Source organism: Temnothorax americanus, unplaced genomic scaffold (assembly GCF_048541705.1).
Source record: "Temnothorax americanus isolate GAGA-0224 unplaced genomic scaffold, ASM4854170v1 Scaffold9, whole genome shotgun sequence".
Classification (NCBI taxonomy): domain Eukaryota; kingdom Metazoa; phylum Arthropoda; class Insecta; order Hymenoptera; family Formicidae; genus Temnothorax; species Temnothorax americanus.
This window is the reverse complement of record NW_027509812.1, coordinates 907,417-930,675: the sequence shown is the minus strand read 5'-3', so window position 1 is coordinate 930,675 and position 23,259 is coordinate 907,417. Positions and strand designations below refer to the sequence as shown.

The following is a 23,259-nucleotide window of genomic DNA, read 5'->3' as shown; positions in this document are numbered from 1 at the left end:
TTCGATATCCCGGCGACCGCGGCCAGCGAGTATATATTTGAGGAATGGATTTAGATAGGTCGTTGTGTGAACAGCGCGCGCGCGCGGGATAAACGGAGGATTTTGCGTCCTCGATAGCCAGCGCGCCGAGAACATCCGATTACGTCAAGCGTATATATCTTTACGGGAGGTTCGTTCACCGTCTCGGCGCGGCCTCCCAAGGCATCGAAATCCCATTTGTTAGGGGAGAGTAATTTAGAAAGGCACTTTAAAGAGATACAAAAGCATCGACGACGAGAGGGGAGAAATGGAAAAGAGGCTGTGGAGGCGCTGAAACGATTTCGTGCGCAATCGTGACGCGTAAGAAGAAAATAATTTTCCATCTGAGCGCGCGAAACGTTTGTATACCGGCTAATAACGCGTTACGATGTAGAAACAATTGGCAAATTATTAAGTGCAGCATCCGCCCGTTGATCCTCTCGGCGTGTTCACACGTGTTTCGCACCCGTCTGTCACCCGGGTTTCCCACCGCACCGGCGTCGCCTGACTAAAACATAGGACGCGTCTTGCGGAGATGTAGCAGTTCTTTTAGATCTTTCGGCAAGTCCGGAATGTAAACAAGAGAACGAATAAATGCGGCAAGAAGAGCAATTCTGCAGATCTCCGACGCTGTGGAGGATTTTCATCTCGTGGAATATCGTTAAAATTTTGTATAATTTGTATAATTCTGTAATTTATAATAATAACTATAACCATTACTATAAAGTTACAACTATTACTATGTTAATTTAACTTATAATTATAAAGCGGTATGTATATATTCGTCAATTTTGCTCCGTGCGAATATTTCTTCTTTTAGTTTGTTTGTTTCTCAAGATTACTTTAATAGCTCTCGTATAATTATACGAAAAGAAAAAAAAATCACTCCGTTATATCAAAGATTCCAAAATCGGAAGAAAGTGCGTGATTTTCGAGCACCCCGCGTATCATCGGGAATTTAAGAAAACTACGCGCTGAGATTTCCGCCGGCCTGGTTCGTCCCAGGTTATCGAAGAGAGAAGGGCGAGGAGGGAAAGGGCGCGGGGCGCGACGTAAGAGATGGGCTCTCGGGGCCGCTGCGCTCGGTACAGCTGCCATGCGCACGCATCTTTGACCTTCGGTCATTGCACAGGCGTGTATAATCGTGGTTCGCGCTTGACACACGTCTTGGTGTTAGGCCAATGTCACGACGACTCTAATTAAATGGTTCGATTTTTTATTTTCCCGTAAAACGATAATTATAGAAGCGATTGACCTGTTATCTCACAATCAGTTCAACAGATTAATTGCTTCCAATTAGCGTTTCATAAGGCTATAAAAATCAAATAATTAATTATTATAATTAGGATAACTTTAATATCAGGCTTTTAAGAAGCATGTACGTCGTAAAATAGCGATCTTGAATTCAGATTATTTCCGGGATGAAGTTACACGGCGCAAACTTTCGATAAAAGTGAGACCGATCGGAGACGCACGCGGTCCGTATAATCCGTATAATACCGACACCGACGCCTACTTCTCTGTACATACAACTACAAATGACTGCACAATGCTTGGTGAATTCCTTCCGTAGGGTATTGTAAAGGACATAATCAACACACCGGCCGAGTTATGGTACGGGCTGGGTCGCTCGCAACTTAACGAGCCGTGAAATTAGCTGACTCATAGGATTTAAACAGCATTCTACGGGAGAAAAAACAAAGTGCTCTCCCGGTTAAGTTAGAAGAAGCCGCCGACGTTATTTTTCCCACCGTGTGGGTTCGTTCCTTCAAACGACGACGCTCCCGCCGGTTATGAGCCGAACGTTTAACCGTTATGGAACGGCCGTCGTCCGTGTATATCTCCGGGAGAAGATACACGCGGAGTGGGGCACAAGAACGTTATGGATTTTATGTAGGTACATGGAAATAATAATTTTCGCGGGCCGAAGATGGCCGAAGGCGTCGCGGTTTATTGCCGCGGATAAAAGATGCCGAGATCGTTATTGAGCGAATAAGTATAACGGACAGTTGCCCGTTTTACATCCGTTTATGATCTTACGATTCACGCGATCGCGCGTAACGTTCGTAACGAGACGATAGGATTAGCGTTAATCGCGCGGAGAATATGTATATTTATATGTCCTAGATTTATATTCGCTGCCTCTTTTCGATTGCAAACACGCCGACAGAAGCAAAATGAATAGCCAGAATGTGTTATCGTTCAACTGCACGCTGTTAGCGAATATTCAATTTAGGATCAATTATACCGATATATACATAACGCTATCGCGAACTCCATGCCGCGATCACACATCTTTGTTAATCAAAAGTCAATTTTGTAAATTTCACGTATCTCGTTAACAGAAGAAAAATATTAGCACGGATTTCTATCGGGGGGAGGGGAAAATCAATATTTGTATTCGACCCAAAAAAGAGCTCCGGCCGAGGCTCCGGCTAAAAAGACACCCGATAAGTTGGGGTGCGGCGGAGGGGAGCAACCACGGCATCTTTCCTTCCTTTTTACCCGAGATAAAAAAAGAAAACGTAATACAGAGATACACGCGGCCGATATGCATTCCAACCGCGCAACCTGTTTTAAGGTGCGCAGTCGAGTAACGGCGAGTGTGATCGCGATTATCGGCCACGGTGCCTTTCCGAGAAGCTTTCGAAAGGCAGGCGAAAACGTCAAGCGGCCCGGGAGGAAGTGGGGGGAGCCCATCGCCCATCACTATTAAGCCCAGGAACACACACGGGGCCGGCTCTCGCTCGCGCCTCTCCTCCTCTAGCCGCGCGTACGTTTCCGGCGACTTTAAAAGACCGCGACCTGCCTCAACCGTAAAGTAGGTGCATATTTTCCTCACCTGCTCTGCCGCGCCGCTCGTGCCCGCTCGCCAAGTAGCCCCGCGTACGAGTGCATGTGCACGCGGCACGCGCGTCATTAGATACGCGTGTACGTACATGGCCGGACATAGGCTCGCCAATCCGACACAATCCAACGCAAGGTTGGAAGTTTGTAAATAAAATTTCACGCGATGACGAGACAGAGCGAGGATTTCGAGAGATTACGCGCCGCACGGCGCTGTCGCGTCAAACGTCTGTCGTTTTACGACGCGATGATTCTTGCAGAATGAAAAAGATGGGACGATAGAGCGATGATCCCGTAATCGCGTTCGTAATTTTAACGATATTATACGGCATATCTACCGGAAAAATGGGATCTATATTTTCGGTTCTTTGCGAAACGGGTGAAAAACGTATGTCGTTCGTCGTGACTTTTTGATTTTTGTTACGTATCTTTTTGCCACTAACTGTAAGCCTTACACGGTAATTAAAATCATGTTAAAACGACGCTCGAAATTAGGCGAAGGGTATAATCGTTTTATATTTTCCAATGTTTTTGTTCGGAAAGAATCGACACCAATTTTTTCAACGTCGATTTAAGTTTGCTCGCTGCCCAGATATTTTGTTAAATAATAATTCTTTTTCATAATTCTCTAACGCGCGTTTGCGACTTCGCCATATTTTATGACTGGATTATGCGCGCACGCTTGTTGCAAATCCGATTGTAATTAACGTGTCTAATTACGTACATCTCTTATCATCGTGTTGTGATTCGAATGCTGTTTATAACATGCGCGTCTGTTGAAACTGAACTTGACCGAATCGCGATTGAAGAATTATGTTATCAAATCTACGGCGGAAAGAGGCGAGTTTTAATCGGTAGAATATATTTTCGCGCGAGAATCTCGTATCGATGTACTGACAGCAAAAATAACTTCAATTTTTTAACGTTTTTTTTTTTCCTTTTAATTTTTGCTGATTCAGATTTATGAGTTTGAATCATCTGTCAAAGTTTTATAGAAAGGTCAGCTATCATCGACTGATATGAGTTATATAATTTAGCTGATACAATTAAATATATACGATACTTCGTGAAATGACATTAATCTTAATGTATAATATTAGCAGAAACAACGAGATAAAATTATTTTCATTTTCTCTACAGAGCTGTCGAGTCTCACGCAGATCAAACAAGGGCCATTTAATGCTAGTTGTAAGCATCCATTGTTGACTTAATCGCGATGCAAACATGCAGCAACGAGACTCAATGTGTTAATCAGCGAACGATACACACCCACACACGCACGCGCACACACACACACATGTATCATAACGATAACAAGCGCATTTGTTGCACGCGACGATGTTCCTTGTTTAAATAATTGTTCCATAACAATTAAGCGTTCGGGAGAGACACACAGTTTTACAGACTATGATAAAGGGGGAAATTACGAGGGATGTACTTTTGGAGAATCGCGGTTCAAAATTGCAAATAGACCAGTTCTTGCTCTTCAGCTAATCGCGTGAGTCTAATTTCTACCAATGCAGATTAACTTTAATCTCGGTTCAACTTACTTCTTACTTTTTATCCTTTTCTAGTTTTAAGAACCAGAAAAAGAGAGATAAATAGTAAGTTAAACCGAGATTAAAGTTAATCCCTATCGGCAGAAACGGACATGAGTGAGCAATAATTCAACAGAGTTCTAATTTCGTGGAAGGAGAACGCCACGATTACAAATTCATTATTCGCCAATTACTCTCATACGGTGTTAAAACTTCGAGGTTCGCGTACAAGAATACGCAAACGAATCTCATCATACGAAATTTTATCTCGACGGATATTGGGTGCGATCGTCAAGTTCGCGCCCATTATCGAACGCTCTCTCCGCGTTTACATTCGCCGCTCCTTAAGAATCTCTCGGTATCGCGTTTGTTATTCGAGCGCGTGCCAAAGGCCGCCTTACGTCAATAATTCGATGCTGCGGGAGCAGAGCAGCGCGACGACGACGATGGGCGCGGAGAATGGAAATATCGGTATTCATAAAGCGTGCCTCTCGTGGCAGGACGCGACGACGACGACGACGACGGCGATAAAGAGGAGCGTATATGCGGTGCGCCAGGCACACGCACTCACTTTATATAGCGATGCGCGCGAGTCGCCGCCGCGGCGCCGCCCGCCACGTATGTCGCAAGACGGACAGCCCTCGGACGTACCGGCGTGCGGGAATAATGCGATACATATTGACGAGCTGCCGATGCCGTGGTAGAAAACAATCTCGCGTGCACGCGCGACTGATGCGGAATTACTTCTCGCGCCTTGCTCCTCCCTCGTTTCCTCTTTCCTCCCGGTGCAGAGCCGTGCGCTATGCATGCCGACCGCGGATGATGAGTCTTTATTTTTCTCCCGTGAAGGTATTTGCATACAATAAGGCACTTGTCGATATACAGCGCACTTGTGAACTGTTTTACAGTGAGTCTTCGAACGTTCTTGTAATAAAAATTGTCACTTTCGCTCTGGATAATCTTTAAATGATCTTTCTCGTTTACGAGACGCGACTATGTTAAATGTTAAATGTCAAGATACTGTGGCGTCGCTCGATTCACAAGATCAGTGTTCACATCACAAGGAAATATTTTACTGCGATATACGCGTACACTATAGTGTATATATATATACACACATGATATATTTGAATAATGAATAAAATCGAAGAAAAGATATTCGCGGAATAAGTGAGGGATTGCAAAAATATGCTAAATATTCAAAAATATTCGCGCGTATAATATCTATGATATAATAATTATATTTTCTACCCGGTCAGTCGCGAATAAGAGAGGTAAATGGAAACGGTGTAAATATATGTAAATAAAATACATTTGCACAAAGGCTGATGCGCACCGTTTTGCTTTCAATAACGAGGAAAATATCTCTTTTCACGTGATAAAAAATTACAAATGTCGCAGAATATGTCGCGTCGCAACGCAATAAATGCAAGTCGGACCGATAAAAATTCCAGCTTAGTGCTTTCGATCTCTCTCAATTGAGAAATCAAATATGGGCGCTCATCCTCGCGTCTCCACGACTGTTTTTTACTCCCAGCCCGCGATTTGCTCGCCGTTCGCGATCGATCGTGGCGATCGGCGATCGATGATAAATTGGCGCCAGTTGCTGAAATTCCTTTCGATGATAAATCCTCGGCATTCCGCCGCCAAGTCACGCGGCTAATCAGTCGCGATCGGTAATGAGGCGTCGTCGTGATGCATAGCAAATAGTGCCGGTCGTAAATTAAGCCGATTCCAGAGTATATTCTGATTAAGCGCGACGCGGACGCGCCGCGTGTTTTTATCGTCCAGCATGATCGGTCACCCGGCGCAATTATTCATGAAGCAGTGACTCACCGGAATGGTATATCCTGGAATTCAGTCTTATAGTTACTGACGCGAGAACCATTGCAACACGGTCATACGCATTGGGAGTCCCGCTCGGAATGTCGGTTTAGATAATTCGAGAACTTCACCATTTCCATACGAGATCATTCTTACTTCTGGAAAAGAATCCGATTTAGCGACACAAAGATTCAATCGCGTTTGCGACTTTCTCTTACGTGAATTACTCCGAAATTTATCCGTCATTCTCACTCATTGTTTCGTTTAATATTAGACGCTAATATTAATAATGTGTAATTATGTATCTATAATATTAATAATATGTTTATATTAATTATTAACATTATTTAAAATACTTTGAATTTATGAAAATATTTAAAATACTTTGCCCAAGTTTGATTCCAAGATTAGTTCATAATTTCCATTAATTTCAAATGTTTTTTTATATCTACGTGTGCCGAGGATTTATCATTTTTTAAATTCTGTTTCTATATTTATAGAAGCGAGATAAAAATGTCTATCAACATACAATTATAACTGTAACCCTGATATTATGCTAAATCTAGAAATATTTACGCAGTCTCGAGAGATCGCGTTATTAAAAAATGGACGTGCCTATATAGGAATATGTTCAAGAGTGGAATGTGTCAATAATTACCGATTTTATCTTGCCTATCGGCAAATATCGTGTTTATGTCATCCGTTACGCCAGATCGATTCACGCATGCGATAGCATAATTCCTCGGGTTTCGTGCCGTTGAACGCTTACGAACGACGCAACTTCGATTGCGTCCTTTTCGACATGCAAGACACTCGCCGGTCTTCTTCGCGCGCGCGCGCGTCGCGTTTTTCTCAAATAAATACGCAATATTCGTTATAACATGTGAAACATCATTGCGCGGATGTATCTTATCCGTAATCCCCGCGTGTAACGCGATAGCGTTCTTCGATATTATCGATCCCGTTACGCGATATTATACCTGATGCGGTACAGGTGAGCCCGAATCGCCCGACATTTCATACGCACGAAAGTCCGCGCCTGGCGGCGCATCGTCGTTGCCAACGAGCGTTACGAACCGCTTCTCGGTAACGTGTCTCCGGTAACGTTCGTCTTTGTCGTCGAGGAAAATGCGTCGTGCGGCTTACAATCAGTCGTAAATCCGTTTTCTGAAGGTAAAACGCGGGTATATTGTTCCCGCGTTTTTCGCCGCGATTTATTATTTATATCGCAAACCGGAGCGAGGACGGGGCTCTCTCTGTCTCTCTCTGTCTCTCTCTCTCTCTCTCTCTCTCTCTCTCTCTCTCTCTCTCGGAACGTTCTCCCTTCGGGATCGTTTCCGATAAAGCAAACTCGTGATAAAGCCGTTCCTTGGGTGGTCTCGAGGCTCCACGGGGGATCCCCTTTTGAGAGACTCTCGAATTCAAGGCATGCGCACGTGTTCGTGCCGAAAACGATATCACGGTAATAAAGTGTAGCCTCGCAGAATTTCGGAGAATTCCTAAAGAAAGGTCTAACTGGAAGCAATTGATTTTCCACGGACCTTGCTCGAAATATAACGTTGGGTCGGCAAATTCTTCAATATTGCATTCTTTCCACGTGACTATTTATATAGAACATCAGCGCTGCGTCGTATCCTCCAGCTCTCGCCGAACTATTCTCGTTTTATCGAACATATGCATGAAATACGGGGATAGAAATCGGAAACCCGTGTTACTTTATACACGATACCTATATGTCGTACCGGTGAATTAACCGGTGACTTGAAAATTATGCGCCTATTACCGCCTGCCGCCTGTTTATCTTCCCTATTGCCATTGTTCTAAACTCGCATGATTCCAGAGACGCAGTAAAGATTTGCAAGCGATGGTTCATGCAAATTATGTGCACCGAGTTTGTGCATACATTGCACGTTACGAACAATGCGCACATTGTTCCTGGGACGTACTAACTGCGCGTGAAATACGATGTGCTTAGTTCGTGTCTGTTACTTGTATATCACGCGATTCAGTGGAGCAAAAAAGTAAAAGTTATAGAGCAGACAATTTTTCTTTTGTACAATGTGCTCTACACTTTTCTGATTTCCGAAGATATTTGTGAATCTTTCTTTCTATAATATTAAAAAAAAATGCAGTACACGAGAGTCCTTTTTTGCAATAAGTATATATTTGAATTTTCTTTCACGTTTGGCGTTGTTATTGTTATGAGTAAGCGTCAGTCACGATCAAGATCTTCGAGCAATATGGCACGTAACTCGCATTGCAGTATAACGAACGTTTCTAAATATAATTCTTATTAGCTGAGCTGTGTGCCTCCTCTTTCGCTCTTGTCTACGCTGCGCGGTCTCTCCCTAAGTTTCTCTCCAAGTTTCTTTCAAGTGAGACGTAAAATTCAAACTTGTGAAAAGACCTGCCTGTAAAGTCTGATTTAGATAAAAACGGAACGTCGATTGTATTTTAACGATTTAATATCAGAGTTTAATATTAATTACGTAGCAAGAAGGTATATTCGTTGATGCATACGAATATTTGCTGGCGATACAAATTAAGATATGAAGAAAAGATTTTTTTCTGCCGCGTATTAAATTTCGCCTTTCTCGCCTGCTTGCATTTCATTCTTCGAAGTTCAGATGCAAGCTAATTAAATTGCAGCCGCGAGTGATGAGATATACGTTACAATAAGATACGTCAAAAATTCGAGCGCAGCATTTTCGAACGGTATATAGCTGTCATTCGTCGCTGATTCGTACTTTTCAATTTTTATTTTCAGTTTCAGTTTATGACATTCGATAGTTATTTACGTTATTCATATATTTCAATATTCCCCCATTCATAACCGGTCATTTTTATCAAATTTGTGAATCCTTTCACAGTTAAATTCCATTGTCAATAATTGATGAAAAAAAGAGCCAAAAATTAAATATATTCCAGAAATAAAGCGTGTTTTTAGATTTTATAAATATTAAATGCACTCTCTTATGCCCGTAACGGGCATTGGTATTTCCAAATAAAACGCAAGATTCTTCTCTTTCTCCTTTCCTTTCCCTTGCTTTTTCTCGAAGAAGCAGCGGCAGGGAGATTATTTCCACAACTAAGGATCGCAAAGTGGCTAAAGTCGTCAGAGTAGCTAGTCATAACATCAGCACATTTTAATTACCGTTGTCGCGAGACGTGACAACGTTAGACAACTTGGACACGAGGCGCGGCGCGCGGCGCGCTTCGTCGATCCGCCTGCTATGCGCCGCGGGATTTTTTTTACGGGCGCGCCAGCTGTCTAATTTCAAGTAAGTATAACTGCCACGGTGGGGCATATATAGAAATAAAATGCGGCGGAAATAAATGCGGGGGCGGGAGCGCGTCTCTTAAAATAGCGAGACGAGAGACCTCACTCTCTCTTTCTTCCTCTCTCTTTTTGGAGCCACCGCGCGCGCGCGCGCGCGTATCTCTCGCAACAAGAACAAAGCGCGAGAACAAAGAGAAAAGTCTGCGGATGCGTCGGAGGCGCGTGGAGGCGAGCGAAACCGGGCAGGAGGGCAGAAAGGGGAGAAGACGCGACGGAAAGGACGGCGAGAGGGCAAGGCGCGGTGACTGGCAAGCGTTCTATTACATTCCATTAGTCGGTAGTACTAGATTGCCCGCTCTGGAAATGCGATTGTCTTCCTCTTCTCGTTATACGAAGCGGAATCGTAACGCGCCGCGCGCGCGCGCGCGCGCGCGTGCGTCCGCTCGCGCCCGTCGCTATTTTCCGAGACACGCTCCTCCGTCCGCCGTAATTATTTTATACGACTTGTCACGGCGCGGTATTGCGGTCCCGTGTTCTGGGAAAAAAATATCGACAAAGAGATTCCTTACGGAGGCGTTAAACGAGCCTCGGCGATATAATTTATTAATCTTCTAAGAATCGTATATATAACCTTATTGAGAGTACGATTAGACACTTCCTCGGTAATTCCGACAGCAAGAATTTATAGCTCGAGTCTTTGGCTATATAGGATTCGATTAACTCACAAATTTTTTACGCGCTATAAATTTCTTCGTTAATTCCACTTTTTTTTTAAATTTAACACAAAGTAAACTTACGATCGAAAATAATGAAATTTTATAAACGGTATCACGTTAATTTGCAAAAATCATACCTTTAAAATAAATTCTGTTTAAATTAGAAAATAATGGAGGAGTGTAATTATATCGAGGTTTAATAAAAATCTGATTTAAAATGTGTCTGGAAATAACTTTCATAAATGGACATACGGGATTATTATGATACTAGCAATATTTCGTTCTACAAACGAGTATATAATATTTTTTCAATCGTTAATTGTCGCCAGCGAGAAAAATATCGCGCGTTCACGCGATCTGTCAGAAAATTTAGATTAATTAATATACCGTTCTCAACAAACTCCGTTTTGCGCTGCGGAGTGTATATACCTGGCCAACGTCAGAGACGCGAGAATATAAAGCGTTAAACGCGTGTTTGGAGCATCGAATTAGAAGCCGAGGAAGAAGCGTCGTGTAACGAAACGTTTCCTCGCGGAGTCGCGGGGCTTGACGCTGCCGAGAAAACGCCTCGCGTTCGTCAACGCCGAGAGGCCGGCCGCAACATAATTACGGGTCTCCGTATCCCGGCAGCTGTAAATCCCTCGCGCGCGCGCGCGCCCTCGTCTCTCTTTTTCTCTCTCTCCTCGCCTCCATCTCGCGCGCGCGCGGCCGCCCATCTCTCGTACATATCCACGCCCGGGGTACGCGTTCTCGCTCCCGTCGTCGCCGTCGTCGCCGGTTCAGTAACAGCAGCGGCAGCAGCGCGGCGTGCCTACATACCGTCCGCAATATCGTCCAATTTAACTCCTTCGCCGTGGGTTTTAATTAATTAATCTACCAATTGAACCTCATTACGGCTTATCTTATCGACGCCGCGGCGCAAAGGGCAGAATGGCGGAGGGGGAGAAGGGGAAACTTACTTCGACTCTTCGCGGTCCGTTTCTCTTTCATCTTTCTCTCCCTCTCTCCCGCGGTCTCTCCGCTTGACATTCCTCGACCGCGAGAAATTCATTCCGTCACGGGGCGGGCCCGGCGGGATGGCATGGCGCGGCGGACGCGGGGGTTCATTGCACTCCATAGAAAAATAGACGATGTGCTCGCCAATCTGCCGCACGTCCCCCGAATGTTCTCTGTCTCGCGTTTCTCGCGGTTTCCCTTTTTTCCTCCCTCACGCAAAACAAACTTTTTTCTCTCTCTCTCTCTCTCTCTCTCTCTCTCTCTCTCTGTCTCTGTCTCTTTATCTCTACCTTCGTTCGGTTCGTTTTATTGATGATATACCGCGGTGCCGCAATCGCAATTACTCGTAACGACGCCGACAACCGTGTCATAATGAAGAGGCAATAAATCGATGGTGCAATAAATCGATTTGCATATCACTTCGTAGATCGTTGCGCGGAGTAGTCGAACTCTTTGGAATTCTTATCTGCCTACGATTTAATTAAATGACGGAAAAATGTCATCGCGAAAGGCGCGACACGAATGTTGTACAGTAAATATATATATACAAAGTTATCTGAAATATATAGGAATCTTTCGGATTATATGCGAAAACGTGATAAGATTTATGCATTTGTGGCATACGAGTTTAATTGCATTACGATTAACTGAAGATAATTATTTGTGATTTTTAAATAGCAGCAAGATTAGATCCTTTTTTTTTCAAAATTGATCAATACACTTGGAGTTATTTAGATATGTTGTTTAAAAGTTAATATGGACTTTTTTTTAAGACTTAACTGTTTTATAATTGATCACACGTCGCTAATCTGTATAGTTTATTGATGGATTATTTCTTTACTCGCGTGTTAAAAAATTATACGGTTATACCGTTTCCATAATTCCGTTTTCGAAACTGGACAGTGCAGCGTTGAACAGCTCTCCTCGGCCTCGGACGAGTTACCCGGAGCTATTTGTTGCACGGCATGGAAGGATATCGACGTCGGTTATCGTGTTTCGTAAGATAGTTTACGCGACGTGAACGGGCCCCATTGTGCGACTTTACGGTGTCACGCTCGAGGAAACAACGGGTTAAATGTCGAGATAATTCACCGTCCGTGAATGCAAATCGTGGTGTTTCTCCCAATTTGACCGATTACTGAAACAAGAGTGCAACTTCGCATTCGTCGCGGCGCCTGTTGATCGCACGCGCGCAACCGTTCGGCGTCCGATTGAGAGATTCGATCTTTCCTATTTCGATCCCAGCGCACGTTACCATTTTGCAACTTACCAATTTGCGTCCAACGTTGCCGCATATATCGTATTCGCGGTGAATCAATTCGCTTATTTTTACGATTTTCAAGAGAGAAGACAGTCGGAAAAAGCGCAGCGCTGCTCGATAAGAATATATTATTTTTATTTCTAATTAAAGATATGTTATTTTAATTATCAATTCGATTGATTTCAAACATACGATTAACTTGAAATATGCGCAACGGACATCGTTATTTGTCGCTGGAAAGGGTTGCTCTAGCATCAGACTTAAAAAAGATACAAAAGAAAGACGGACGTTATTTTTAAGACGTTTATAAGAACGGATAATTCGTCGTAAGAAGGAAGGAATTTTTCACACGAGCGCTCGCGCGAGGCTAATTTACGTTCGCTGTCTAACACTTTGAATACACAGCGGGCGAGATGAGGCCAAGAGGATTATCTGGTAAAGTTAGCTGAGCTAGCAATCTACTTGATCCAAGCGACGCGATACTACGACACGCCGAGCGATACTACATGCGTGTTTAACTCGTCTCTCATTTTTTTTTTATCTCCAGCGCCGTCAGTTAAAAGTGCCTCAACACATTTCGACGTTCGTGCGTCACGCGCGATATACCGCGCGGCGTTATATGTCGCTCGCGATGCACGAACACGGGGCGAACGTGTTAAATCCCTTTATTACTATAATAACTTAGAAACGTCACTTTTGACGAATGCGAACGATTTTTAACGAAATCACGGGGGACGGGACATTTCTCTCTCGTCACGATCGCCGCGGCGCGGCGCCGTATCGAGACGTAACGTGTTTTCCAAAAATTGGCAATCACGTTCCCGTCAATTGTTAAATTCGATCTGGTCGCGACTTCCTTTCGTTTCTTCCTTGCCGTATCGATATCGCTCCGTTCGACGAGCCAATCGTCGAGTTTAGAACTCTCTTTAACTCTTTAAAGTTAAGTAACGACAAAAGAATTGGAGTCGAGTGACGGGTGCGCGCGGCGTGCGCGACGCGACGAAAGGAAGAAGAGACGAGAGGAACTTTCTTTCGCGCGCGCGCGCGCGCGCGCGAGGAGGAGGCCAAGAATTCGATAAGTCGAAACCACGCCGATGGGACGCAGCGCGCGTGTCTCGCGCGAAATCGCGTATTTTGCGCGTGTGCCTGCGCGCTATATGGGCATACAGGCGATAAGCAGTCAATTATGTACCGTGCCACGCGACGCACGTTCGTGCGGCGTATACACATGCGAATCTTCCGGGCGACAATCCGTTTCGCGTTGGAACACGTCGCGTCGAACGACGTAACGGCGCGGAAACGGTACGCTTCTGGTCCATTAGGATGAATGAGGGATCGGATGTATCGGATATAAGTATAAGTATGCAGAGATTGCGCGCGCGATGCGGCGTGCTGTTGTCGCGTGGCGCGGACCAAGCTGATTCGCAGCTTCCCTCGGGCGTATTCTTCTCGAAATTATACCATTAAGGATATTCGGTTTTGAAAAGGATGATCGTGGAGTTTTGATGACTTAAGATTATAAAAGAAATATATATGAATATGTATTATTGAAACTACAAATGTATATTTATACATCGTTTTTCCTTCTTAAAACCATAATTGCTTAGATTATGTTGTGATCAATAAGATTTGTTCTTTGTACAATTTGCTTTATATATATACATAGCAATATATAGACCGTGTGTTCCTTAAATACGCATCTCGCGCAGTTTTTTCATATTTTCTGTAAGACGAGTAAAAATGACGCGTTGAAAAATTATGTATCTCGCGTATCTGACTGATCGTCTTGTCCTCAAAATGGACTCCGCTCGCGATTCGCCCGATTCTCTAACATCACACTTTCATGCGCCGCATTTACCGCGAAAGCTTAAAGGGAGCCGTGGCCTCTGCTCCAAATAGAACATAATCAAAAGGCGATCGATAATTACGCCAGTTCGGCCGCCCTCGTTCTACCTGGACCTAACGTAAACGGTCCAGTCTAATCGATAACATCCCGAACTTTGACCCTGGGACGCATCTGTGCCCCAATACAGAGACAGGTCCCGCTCTCCCGTCTCTCCCTTTGTCTCTTTCTCTCTCTCTCTCTCTCTCTCTCTCTCTTTCTCCTTCGTCTCCCCCTCATCGGGAGAACTGTTGCCCTGTTTCGCGATCGAGACTGGTTTTTTTTTCGGCGCGATGCGTGCGTGTGCCCTTACGTCGCGTCGCCGCGCCGCGCGCAAACGGCGTCGGCGACGTCGGCGGCGGTTCACGGCGCACCATCCCGCGCGATCAATATCAGCGCAAACGACGACGCCGACGGCGGCCACGACTGCGATCAACGAGGGTGACTACGATGACGCGGACAAGAAAGAGCGAGAGAGAGAGAGAGAGAGAGAGAGAGAGAGAGAGAGAGAGAGAGAGAGAGAGAGAGAGAGAGAGAGAGAGAGAGAAAGAGAAAATCATCACATACGAGTACGCGGTGTAATGCATCGTGCGCGCGCGTACGATGCGGCGAGCGTGCACATGGGTTAAGTTGTGTGTATGTGTGTGTATGTACGTATGTGTGTGTGCCAATGTGTTGACGCTGCGCCCGATGGGAAGGGGGAGGCCAAGTGGGGACGTTGCCAGGCGACGGAAGCTGCCTGCCGCCGCGCCGCGCCGCGCGCGAGTTCATCGTCCTCCGCTCGCGCGCGCGCTCCTCCCTTTCCCTTGCGCCTGCACCGATCCGGCTAGCCACCCTTCGTCCACTTCTTTCGGCTCCTCCGCGTGCGCGCGCGCGCGCGCGCGAGCGAGTGTTTCAGACGACCCCGCCCCGTGGATTCGCTCTCCTCGTTATCGTTCTCATGAATCGGAATCGACGACGAAGATTGTACGTATCGAGATGTAACGTTGTTTCGGTCTACCGAGAACGGAGATGCCGGAGGGTGCTCCCTCGTGAAAGATTTTAATAGATTACGTAGGGTGGGACCAACTAAATTCCCTCTTCGGAAATTATCGGAGATCGCGATAAGATCTTTGATTATTTTAAGCTTTGTTAGAGGATCTTCGTTATTAATAAAAGAATAATAGAAGATCCCACTCAATAATAACAAATCAATAATATTGAAGTAACACACGTAATTGCGCTTTGAGAATGCCATATACATAATTTGAATAAGAATTGTAAGAAATTTCCATAAATACGATATAACAGGGATATGCCCCCGTGTATTATATTGCGATAGATATTGCGGAAAAAGTTAAGAAAATTCCACTTAATAATAAGTAAATAATACTGAAATAATAGGCAATTGCACATGCCATAAAAATTTCAGTAAGGGCAGTAAGAAATTCCCACAAATATACGATATAGCGCGGGGAGATATGCCCCGTATATATATTATATCAAGAAGAGATATTGCGGAATTCTCGTCCCCTGTCGTCATTACCAGCCGGAATTGATCGATCCTGCCGTTCTCTCGAAAAACGTGAGAATTTCCAATAAATAACAACATGACGTAATAGAGGGATGCCGGTGCATTTTATATCGAGGGCAATGGGCGTTCAGTGCCCCCGCGACCCCGCCCCGACCTCGCCTCCGCTATTATCGTTATCATATCGGAATCAAACGTGTAACGGATAAATAATAAACGTGACGTAGGTAACGGAGACGCAAATCTGCCGGAATGAGGGGCGTGCTGCGCGCGGGGCAACGTTCGGTGTAAAACCCCGCCCTACGACTATACTTTTCGTTGTCGACGGATTGCAGATTAAGTAAAAATTGAAAATTGCTCGGCTTGAGTAACGAGAACTACAAGAGCTGTGAAAATAGCGCTGATTTCACATTTTCTTCCCCCGCAAAAGTTGAATGATTTCAAAAAGATCGCGCAACAGATTTTTTTGCTACGTTCTCGCTCGCGCGTATATGTCGAGAGTCGATAATCAACAAAAATTGGGGGGAGGGGGGGAAGGGAAAAAAGCAGAAGATCGCGATCACAAAATCGAGGGAACGAGAGGCTCGGCAAAAGGATGACTCATTCGGGCAGCTTATACATATATACGCGAGGCATTCGGCCGACCCCCGTACAGCTGACAAACGCGTATTATGCGCGGGCTCTGTATAACCAGCCCTCATCGATCTCGCCGTCGTGTGCCCGACTGAAGGGGTTAAAACTGGAGCAATGGATCTCCGGCTACGTACAACGTCGGCCGCCTACTCCTCCTCGCGTTGCGGATCCGCGTGTGGTGCGGCGCGTATTTTCTCCAAGCGCGGCTGAAATTTCACGCAGCATCGCGGTCCTCCTCTCGTTTTTCCTCTCCTTTTCTTTTCCTTTTTTTTCCCCCCCGTACACCCGGCCTCGGCTCGGTAATTGGCCCCCGGCGCGCGTCCGTGCCCCTTTTGTTCGCGCTTCGAGCTCGCTCTTCCGAGCCTCCTCATCGTCTCGTCGGCCTCGTCGCTCTTCCGCGCGCATATACTTCTCACGCCGCGCTCGCACACGCGTCCCTTTTAATCCTCTCTCTTCCCCCCGTTTTCCCTCTCGCCTTTACGAACTTCCGTGCGCGCGCGATTTGCTCTTCCGTCTCATTTCCATTTCGGCGTGCCGGCGAGAGCCGGTTTTTTCGGGGGCGAGACGCGTTATCGTACCGCGGCGAATCCGGAACTCTTCTCTCGGGTTGACTTTGAAGGCGCTAACCCTCGGTATTTTACGAGCGCGAGGCACTTGATCCACATATGGCAAATCGTGCGAGCGAGAAGACACGCTCCGTTCAAGCACAATGTCACGCAAAAATCTCACCCAGCAGGTTTAACGACACTTGTTCTAATCTGATGATAAAACGACACTTAATTATTGTTAATTCATATTATCACGACTACATTGCGTGGAAAGTGTATCTGTTACAAAAAGCATTTAGATCTAATCTTTCTCTAATTAGCAAGAGAGACAGTAATATTTGGAACATTGGGATAAATCTGTTTTATTTTTATATACGCTATATATCTTAAATTGTGTAATGAAATTCAAGTTTAAATTCGTCCTCTCGAACGTCGCAGTCTGCTTCCCAATAAAATAGCGGAGTAATGAATTTAAAATCGACTTTATGCCGACGAGAATTTATTAACAAATTAAGAAACTGTTTCTCGCCGAGAGAGCACTTTCAACAAATTGAATTTTAATCGTATGTATCTCGACACGCGAGATCTCGTTTCTCAATTAATATAACTCCTTATAGGAGGAGCTTATCTTAATAGAAACTTTATTCAAAACTAATTGAATATTAATAATAAAAAATTCGTGTCGTAACGATAGAAATACGTTGAGTTATCGTGAAGAAAGAAATACTTCAAATTCAATGAATTTTTGTCGGTCAAACGATGATTCCGAGACACCCCGTATATCAACGCGTGAAACGTTCGCAGATTACATGTAACAAGCTGATTCACCTGTGAAAGCCACGATATCCCACTTATGCGTTTAACGCGCTACGTACGTCTATAAATAGAGCATGTGCCTCATCCGCGAGAGTGTGGGTATGCCTGTTCGTCTCGATGCAGCGCGTTATTTATTACGCGGAAGAATCGCACAGCACACACACAGAGAGCGTTTCACAGCATTCCGCTTTACAATACGGAATAACGAGCACAAATATTGCCGATCGATCCGGGACGATTTTATTCTAGGCTCCGGTTCAAGAGAAAAAAAATATCACCGCAATTTTATCCCGAATTGTTCAAGTTGAAAGGAATTTCGCGCGTTATTGCGATTCAATAAAAACAAGCTGCACACAAACGAATATAAACACGATGCGTCGAAATATGTTTTTATTTTATACGTTGGATCTCGCACAAAGTTGTTGCATCAGTATTCTAGGGATCGTTTGATATTTAGTCATTATAATCGCAAATGTAATTTTATCGTATATTATGTTGCAATTTATTTTATCATTATATTGTCGTTTTTTTGGCAAAGGACTGAGTCTTATTCGGTTGTTTCCAGAATGTTGACCACAAGATGAAATTCCGCTCCAAGAAAGGCCAGCTGCCGTTCGTCGAGCTGAACGGCGAGGAGATCGCGGACAGCACCATCATCCTGCGGGAACTGAGCCAGAAATTCGGCAAGGACCTGGACGCCGGTCTCACGTCCGAGCAGCGAGGCGTCTCCCACGCCATGATATCGATGATCGAGAACCACCTCGTCTGGGTTGTCGCGTGCTGGCGCACGAAGAACCTGGATCAGGTGCTGAAGGGCTACAAGGTCAATCTGCAGCTCGCCCTGGGATCGCGTATCCCGAACGCCATTCTGAACTTCTTCTTCAAGCTCACGTTCGGACGCAAGGTAAGCTTCGCTTTGTCGTTCGCCTTGTGATTTCGGTGTGACCTAGCGTACAACTTGGACGTTAGAAATCACTGAATGACAATTCACATTTCACAATTTCCGATCCATTCAGCTGTAATAATTTATTCGCACCTATATACGTATTTTCGTGTACGACTTATTTGCATATTTCCATAATTATATTCCACATTATTTCCACCATTATTAAAAACTAAGGTCATGCTGTATGCGAAAATAATTTTTCCCCCTTGACCTTTTCTCTCATTGATTTCGTCGAGACCGCACGATTTCGTTATGTTCGCGTTTTCTCGATTAGCTGTGCATGTACCACTCACATTAATGCTAGTTTGCATTCGTGTAAATACTGACTGTAGTTTTGTCATTGCACAAATTTTGCCAGTATTTTCAAAAATATGCCTCGCACAGCCAGTCTCATCCAGCGATCACTTTAAAGCTGCCTTAGTTGAGTCCTGGTCGAGGTTTCCGCCTATAGATATTAATAATATGGAATATAAGGATAAATGTGTGAAATGCAAGTTTAGAACGACGCAAACCTTGTTTGATATCCGCTGAAACAAGTATGATTTCTAAAACATTATTTTCGTCCGAATTGTACTTCGACCAAGTTTCGCTACTTACACGTTATCACAATGTTTACTTCGTGCTATCTCCAGAATCATTCATAGTATTCGCTTAGAGTGCACAAATTGCCACTTGCGGCCATAAATGTGCTATGAATGTGCTAACTAGAGGTAGTATCGCGACGAGGAAGCGCAATCGTAGAACAAAATATCGTGACCATTTGTAGTGAGATGGTAGTTGGATTGGTTGCAGGGCGCGAGGAAAGTGAAGGCTCAGGGAATGGGTGTGCACAGTCCGGAGGAAGTGTCCCAATTCGGCTGTACTGATCTCAAGGTGCTCTCGGACACGCTCGCCGACAAGCCCTTCTTCTTCGGGGACGAGCCGACTACCGTAAGTGTCGTTAAATCCGTTAACACGTTGCCTACGGCGGTCAAGAGTTCTTACGTCACGTATCACGGTGGTACGTTCCAGCGTGATATTTGGTTCGCTGTGTAAATAATAGTTTCAGTTACACGTAATCTGATGCCGGAGGTAATATCGGTGAAAACCAGTGCCGCTCGTGGCAAAACGGTGCTCTCGTGGTCGCTTTGTTTTCAATTATCTCACAAATATTGGACTGAGTAAATAGCAATTGTTGGCTCGAGCTTTAATGGTTTTCGATTTCCCAGTTGAGTAAAAATTAATTGGTTTTAATTAATTGAACTTGAAGAAAACAATTAGATAAAAATATCTTATTTAATATTGAAAGTTCTACCGCAAAAGATTGATAGAAGATATATAGATTATGAGCTACAATTTCGGCAATCTGTGTAACTGGCGATCTGTTTGGGTTTGTGCAGATGGACGTGGTAGCATTCGCGCATCTCGCTCAAATCCTGTACATCGACAAAGACACGCCGTACAGCCTGCGAGACTACATGGTCGAGAACTGTCCCAACTTGGTCGGGCATTGCTCGCGCGTTAAAGAACGATGTTTCCCGGATTGGGACGAGATCTGCTCCAGCCTGGACATGAATACGCATCTGCCGAAGCCCGAGAAGCAGGAAGAGAAGGAGGGCAAGGAGGAGGCGAAGGAGTCCAAAGAGTCCAAGGAGGAGAAAGAGGGCGACAAGGAAAAGGCGGACAAGGAGGAGAAGGAAGTCGAGAAGGACAAGGAAGTTGACGAGAACAAAGAAAAAGATAAGGACGGCAAATAAGCGGTCTCTCGTTGTAAAGGGAAGTAATAAGTCGTTTCAAGGATTTAAAGAGGCGAAGAGTCGCGAAGGTGTATTGGCAAATGAATAAAGATAGAGATAAAGAGAGAGAGAGGGATAGTTGGCGGTAAAAGTGTGTGTGTGTGTGTGTGTGTGTGTGCGTGCGTGCGTGCGTGCGTGCGTGAGCGTGGTTGCGTGAATGCGAACGACGACGGAGACGAGGACGATGTAGAAAGCACGTACAGAACGATGACGAGGGAAGGGAGTTGCCGGAAGTGAGAGATTGTGTGCTAGAGAGAAAGGGGGAGAGAGAAAGGCAGAGAGTGTGTACGTGTGCACGTGTGCGTAAGAGAGAAAGCAAAAAAGAAAGAGATGAGGTTTGGGACTTGAGCTCTCTACTTATACGTATAGATATTAATAGACTCATGTATAATGTTAATACTTCGTTTATATACGTTCAATGCGCATCACGCGTTACTTCACATTGACACACTCGAAACACACACGACCGGAACGACTATTCTCTAACCCACACACGCCCTTTCTCTGCTCTGCTAAGGACAAACGAAAGAAAAAAAAAACAAAAAAACGGGGCTATCTCATAAGTCATTAGAAACGTAGGATTGCAATATACGAACTGCAATAGTCTGACGCAGCTGGGGTCTTTGTCGACAGTGGCCAAATGCAATATAGCGTTAACGCTATAAGATAGAAGTAATTACGGGAGGAGAGGAAGAGAAGAAGAAGCGAGGGGGTAGAGTCGCGCGAACGGGCATACCGATCCCCGCCTTCTAAGGCGTCTCCTACTTCGCTTCTCTCAATGATCCTTGCTGTGCATAAGTTACCTTGCGTCCTGCGCGCAACGTAACGCAAATCTTCTTTTTAATTTAGTTCACGTTAATTTCCTTTCTTTTTTTTTAATACGTTCACACGTGTATCGCGCGTTTTTACTTTCGCTTTCATATCGACCATCGTGTTAAATGACGTTTCTAAAAGATTTTGTATGACGAGATATTTTTTACGACGTATATCATTGAGAGAGAGATTGTCTATCAAAACCATCTGAGGAAGCACCGTTGCGTCCCATAGCCGGTTCATCGACGCGATCCGAGATTTTTTCATTATACGATAACACTAATGATAACGCTAATGTTAACGTAACAATAATATTAATAAGAGAATGTGACAACAATAATAATAATATTAATACTAACCGTATAATAACGATAGGAGGAAGGTAATCCGATGTCCATCCGCGAAAACGTAATGTTGGGTCATCGATTGACTGAATTACTTCTCTCTCTCTCTCTCTTTCTCTCTCGCGTTCTTTCAACAATCGAATCGAGAGTCGAGTCACGCCAATTGACCAGCTTAGCAACGGACGTCCTCAGACAGCCTAATGTAGAATGCAAATGGAGCTGAGCAGGCCGTACGGAAAAGTGGTTCGATCCGCTCTTCCGTCTGGCCGTAAATCCCTGTTTGCATTTCAGCATCATCTCGAAGCGGGTGTAATCAAATTTTACTTTTAACGACGACACTCATTCCTATATTTCGTACGGACTATACGATTTGCAGCCTTTTACGATCACTTTTTAGAGAAATGGGTAAGGAACCGCGATAAGCGATGGACGGCACATATTATTACCTATTATTTGTATATTATAGAATATATATGATAGACGCGCGCGAATGCAGTCGGACTTAGATACGCGATGAAGATGCCATTCGTGTATAGCAGAGTCGTAATATTTCGTCCCCTTATCCACCCATTCCTCGCTCCCTCCAAGCTCTTGCGTTTTTTCCCCCTTCTTATACCCTTTTTCTTTCTTTCTTTTAGCGAAGAGGCACAGGTAATGTTTTGATCTCTTTTCCCTTGGTACTCAAAACGCTGTGCTGCCCACACGTATTTTATTGATATACGATTTTTCGGACGTGTGTTAAGGAAAAAAAAATTACCTTGCGTAATACAAAGTGTCTTTCACGCATCGAAAATCGACAATTTGATGTATAACGGGAATTGAAGTTTTTTCTACGAACTGCGTAGCGGCTGCGTAGTTTTTCTACGGCAGCTGAACATATTCCACGAGAAGACACGAGATATATTACATTTAAGTAGCTTACTATATTATTGATAACGATTATATATATATACACACATATATATATATATATATACATACATCTATATATATATATACATACATCTATATATATATATATATATATAGTATATATATGATCACGTAAAGAAAAAATGATGAAAAAAAGATTAGTGGATGATGCTGTTTATACTTAGGACGGCGCATATGTTTTCACCTGTGGTTACATATTATTATGGATTATTACGTGCGAGTAAATAATATAAATTAGAGAATGGAAGAAACATTTGGACAAGAGAAACCATAACGTTGCAAGCACAGTAGGTAGGCCCACTCAATACAGTAAGATTATTATAAGAGGAATATTAATAATTATTATATAATATGACTGCTCGTTTTATGCTCGGCGCTATACATTTCATTGTCATTATTATATCACCATTTATTAACGATATACATACGAACAAATAAAATGTGTTTATAAATATGAAGCGAACTTTACGTAATCTGTCGACGTTTATCTGCGATCTGCTGTCCAAATCTCTTCAGACAACTCTTAGGAAACACTATAATATGCATTTGCTGCAAATCGTATAATAATGTGATCGTAAG

General features: G+C 44.1%; 1 protein-coding gene and 1 long non-coding RNA gene across 3 annotated transcripts in view; both read left to right on the top strand.

Moving 5' to 3' along the window:
* The window catches only part of Fax (failed axon connections), a 28,875-nt gene extending 5,737 nt beyond the window's left edge, over positions 1 to 23,138 (top strand). The window contains exons 2-4 of one of the 2 annotated variants that reach the window (XM_077424929.1): positions 18,435 to 18,773; positions 19,593 to 19,745; positions 20,195 to 23,138. In XM_077424929.1, the coding sequence (XP_077281055.1) occupies positions 18,435 to 18,773; positions 19,593 to 19,745; positions 20,195 to 20,551 (849 nt within the window). In that variant the 3' untranslated portion in view covers positions 20,552 to 23,138. The remainder of the gene's footprint in view (positions 1 to 18,434; positions 18,774 to 19,592; positions 19,746 to 20,194) is intronic. The other variant, XM_077424930.1, reaches the window with a different exon arrangement.
* On the top strand, positions 8,395 to 11,331 carry LOC143907934 (uncharacterized). Its single transcript, XR_013260008.1, has 2 exons — positions 8,395 to 8,942; positions 9,290 to 11,331. It is a non-coding gene; the product is annotated as an uncharacterized LOC143907934 (long non-coding RNA).
* Positions 23,139 to 23,259: the final 121 nt, after the last annotated feature.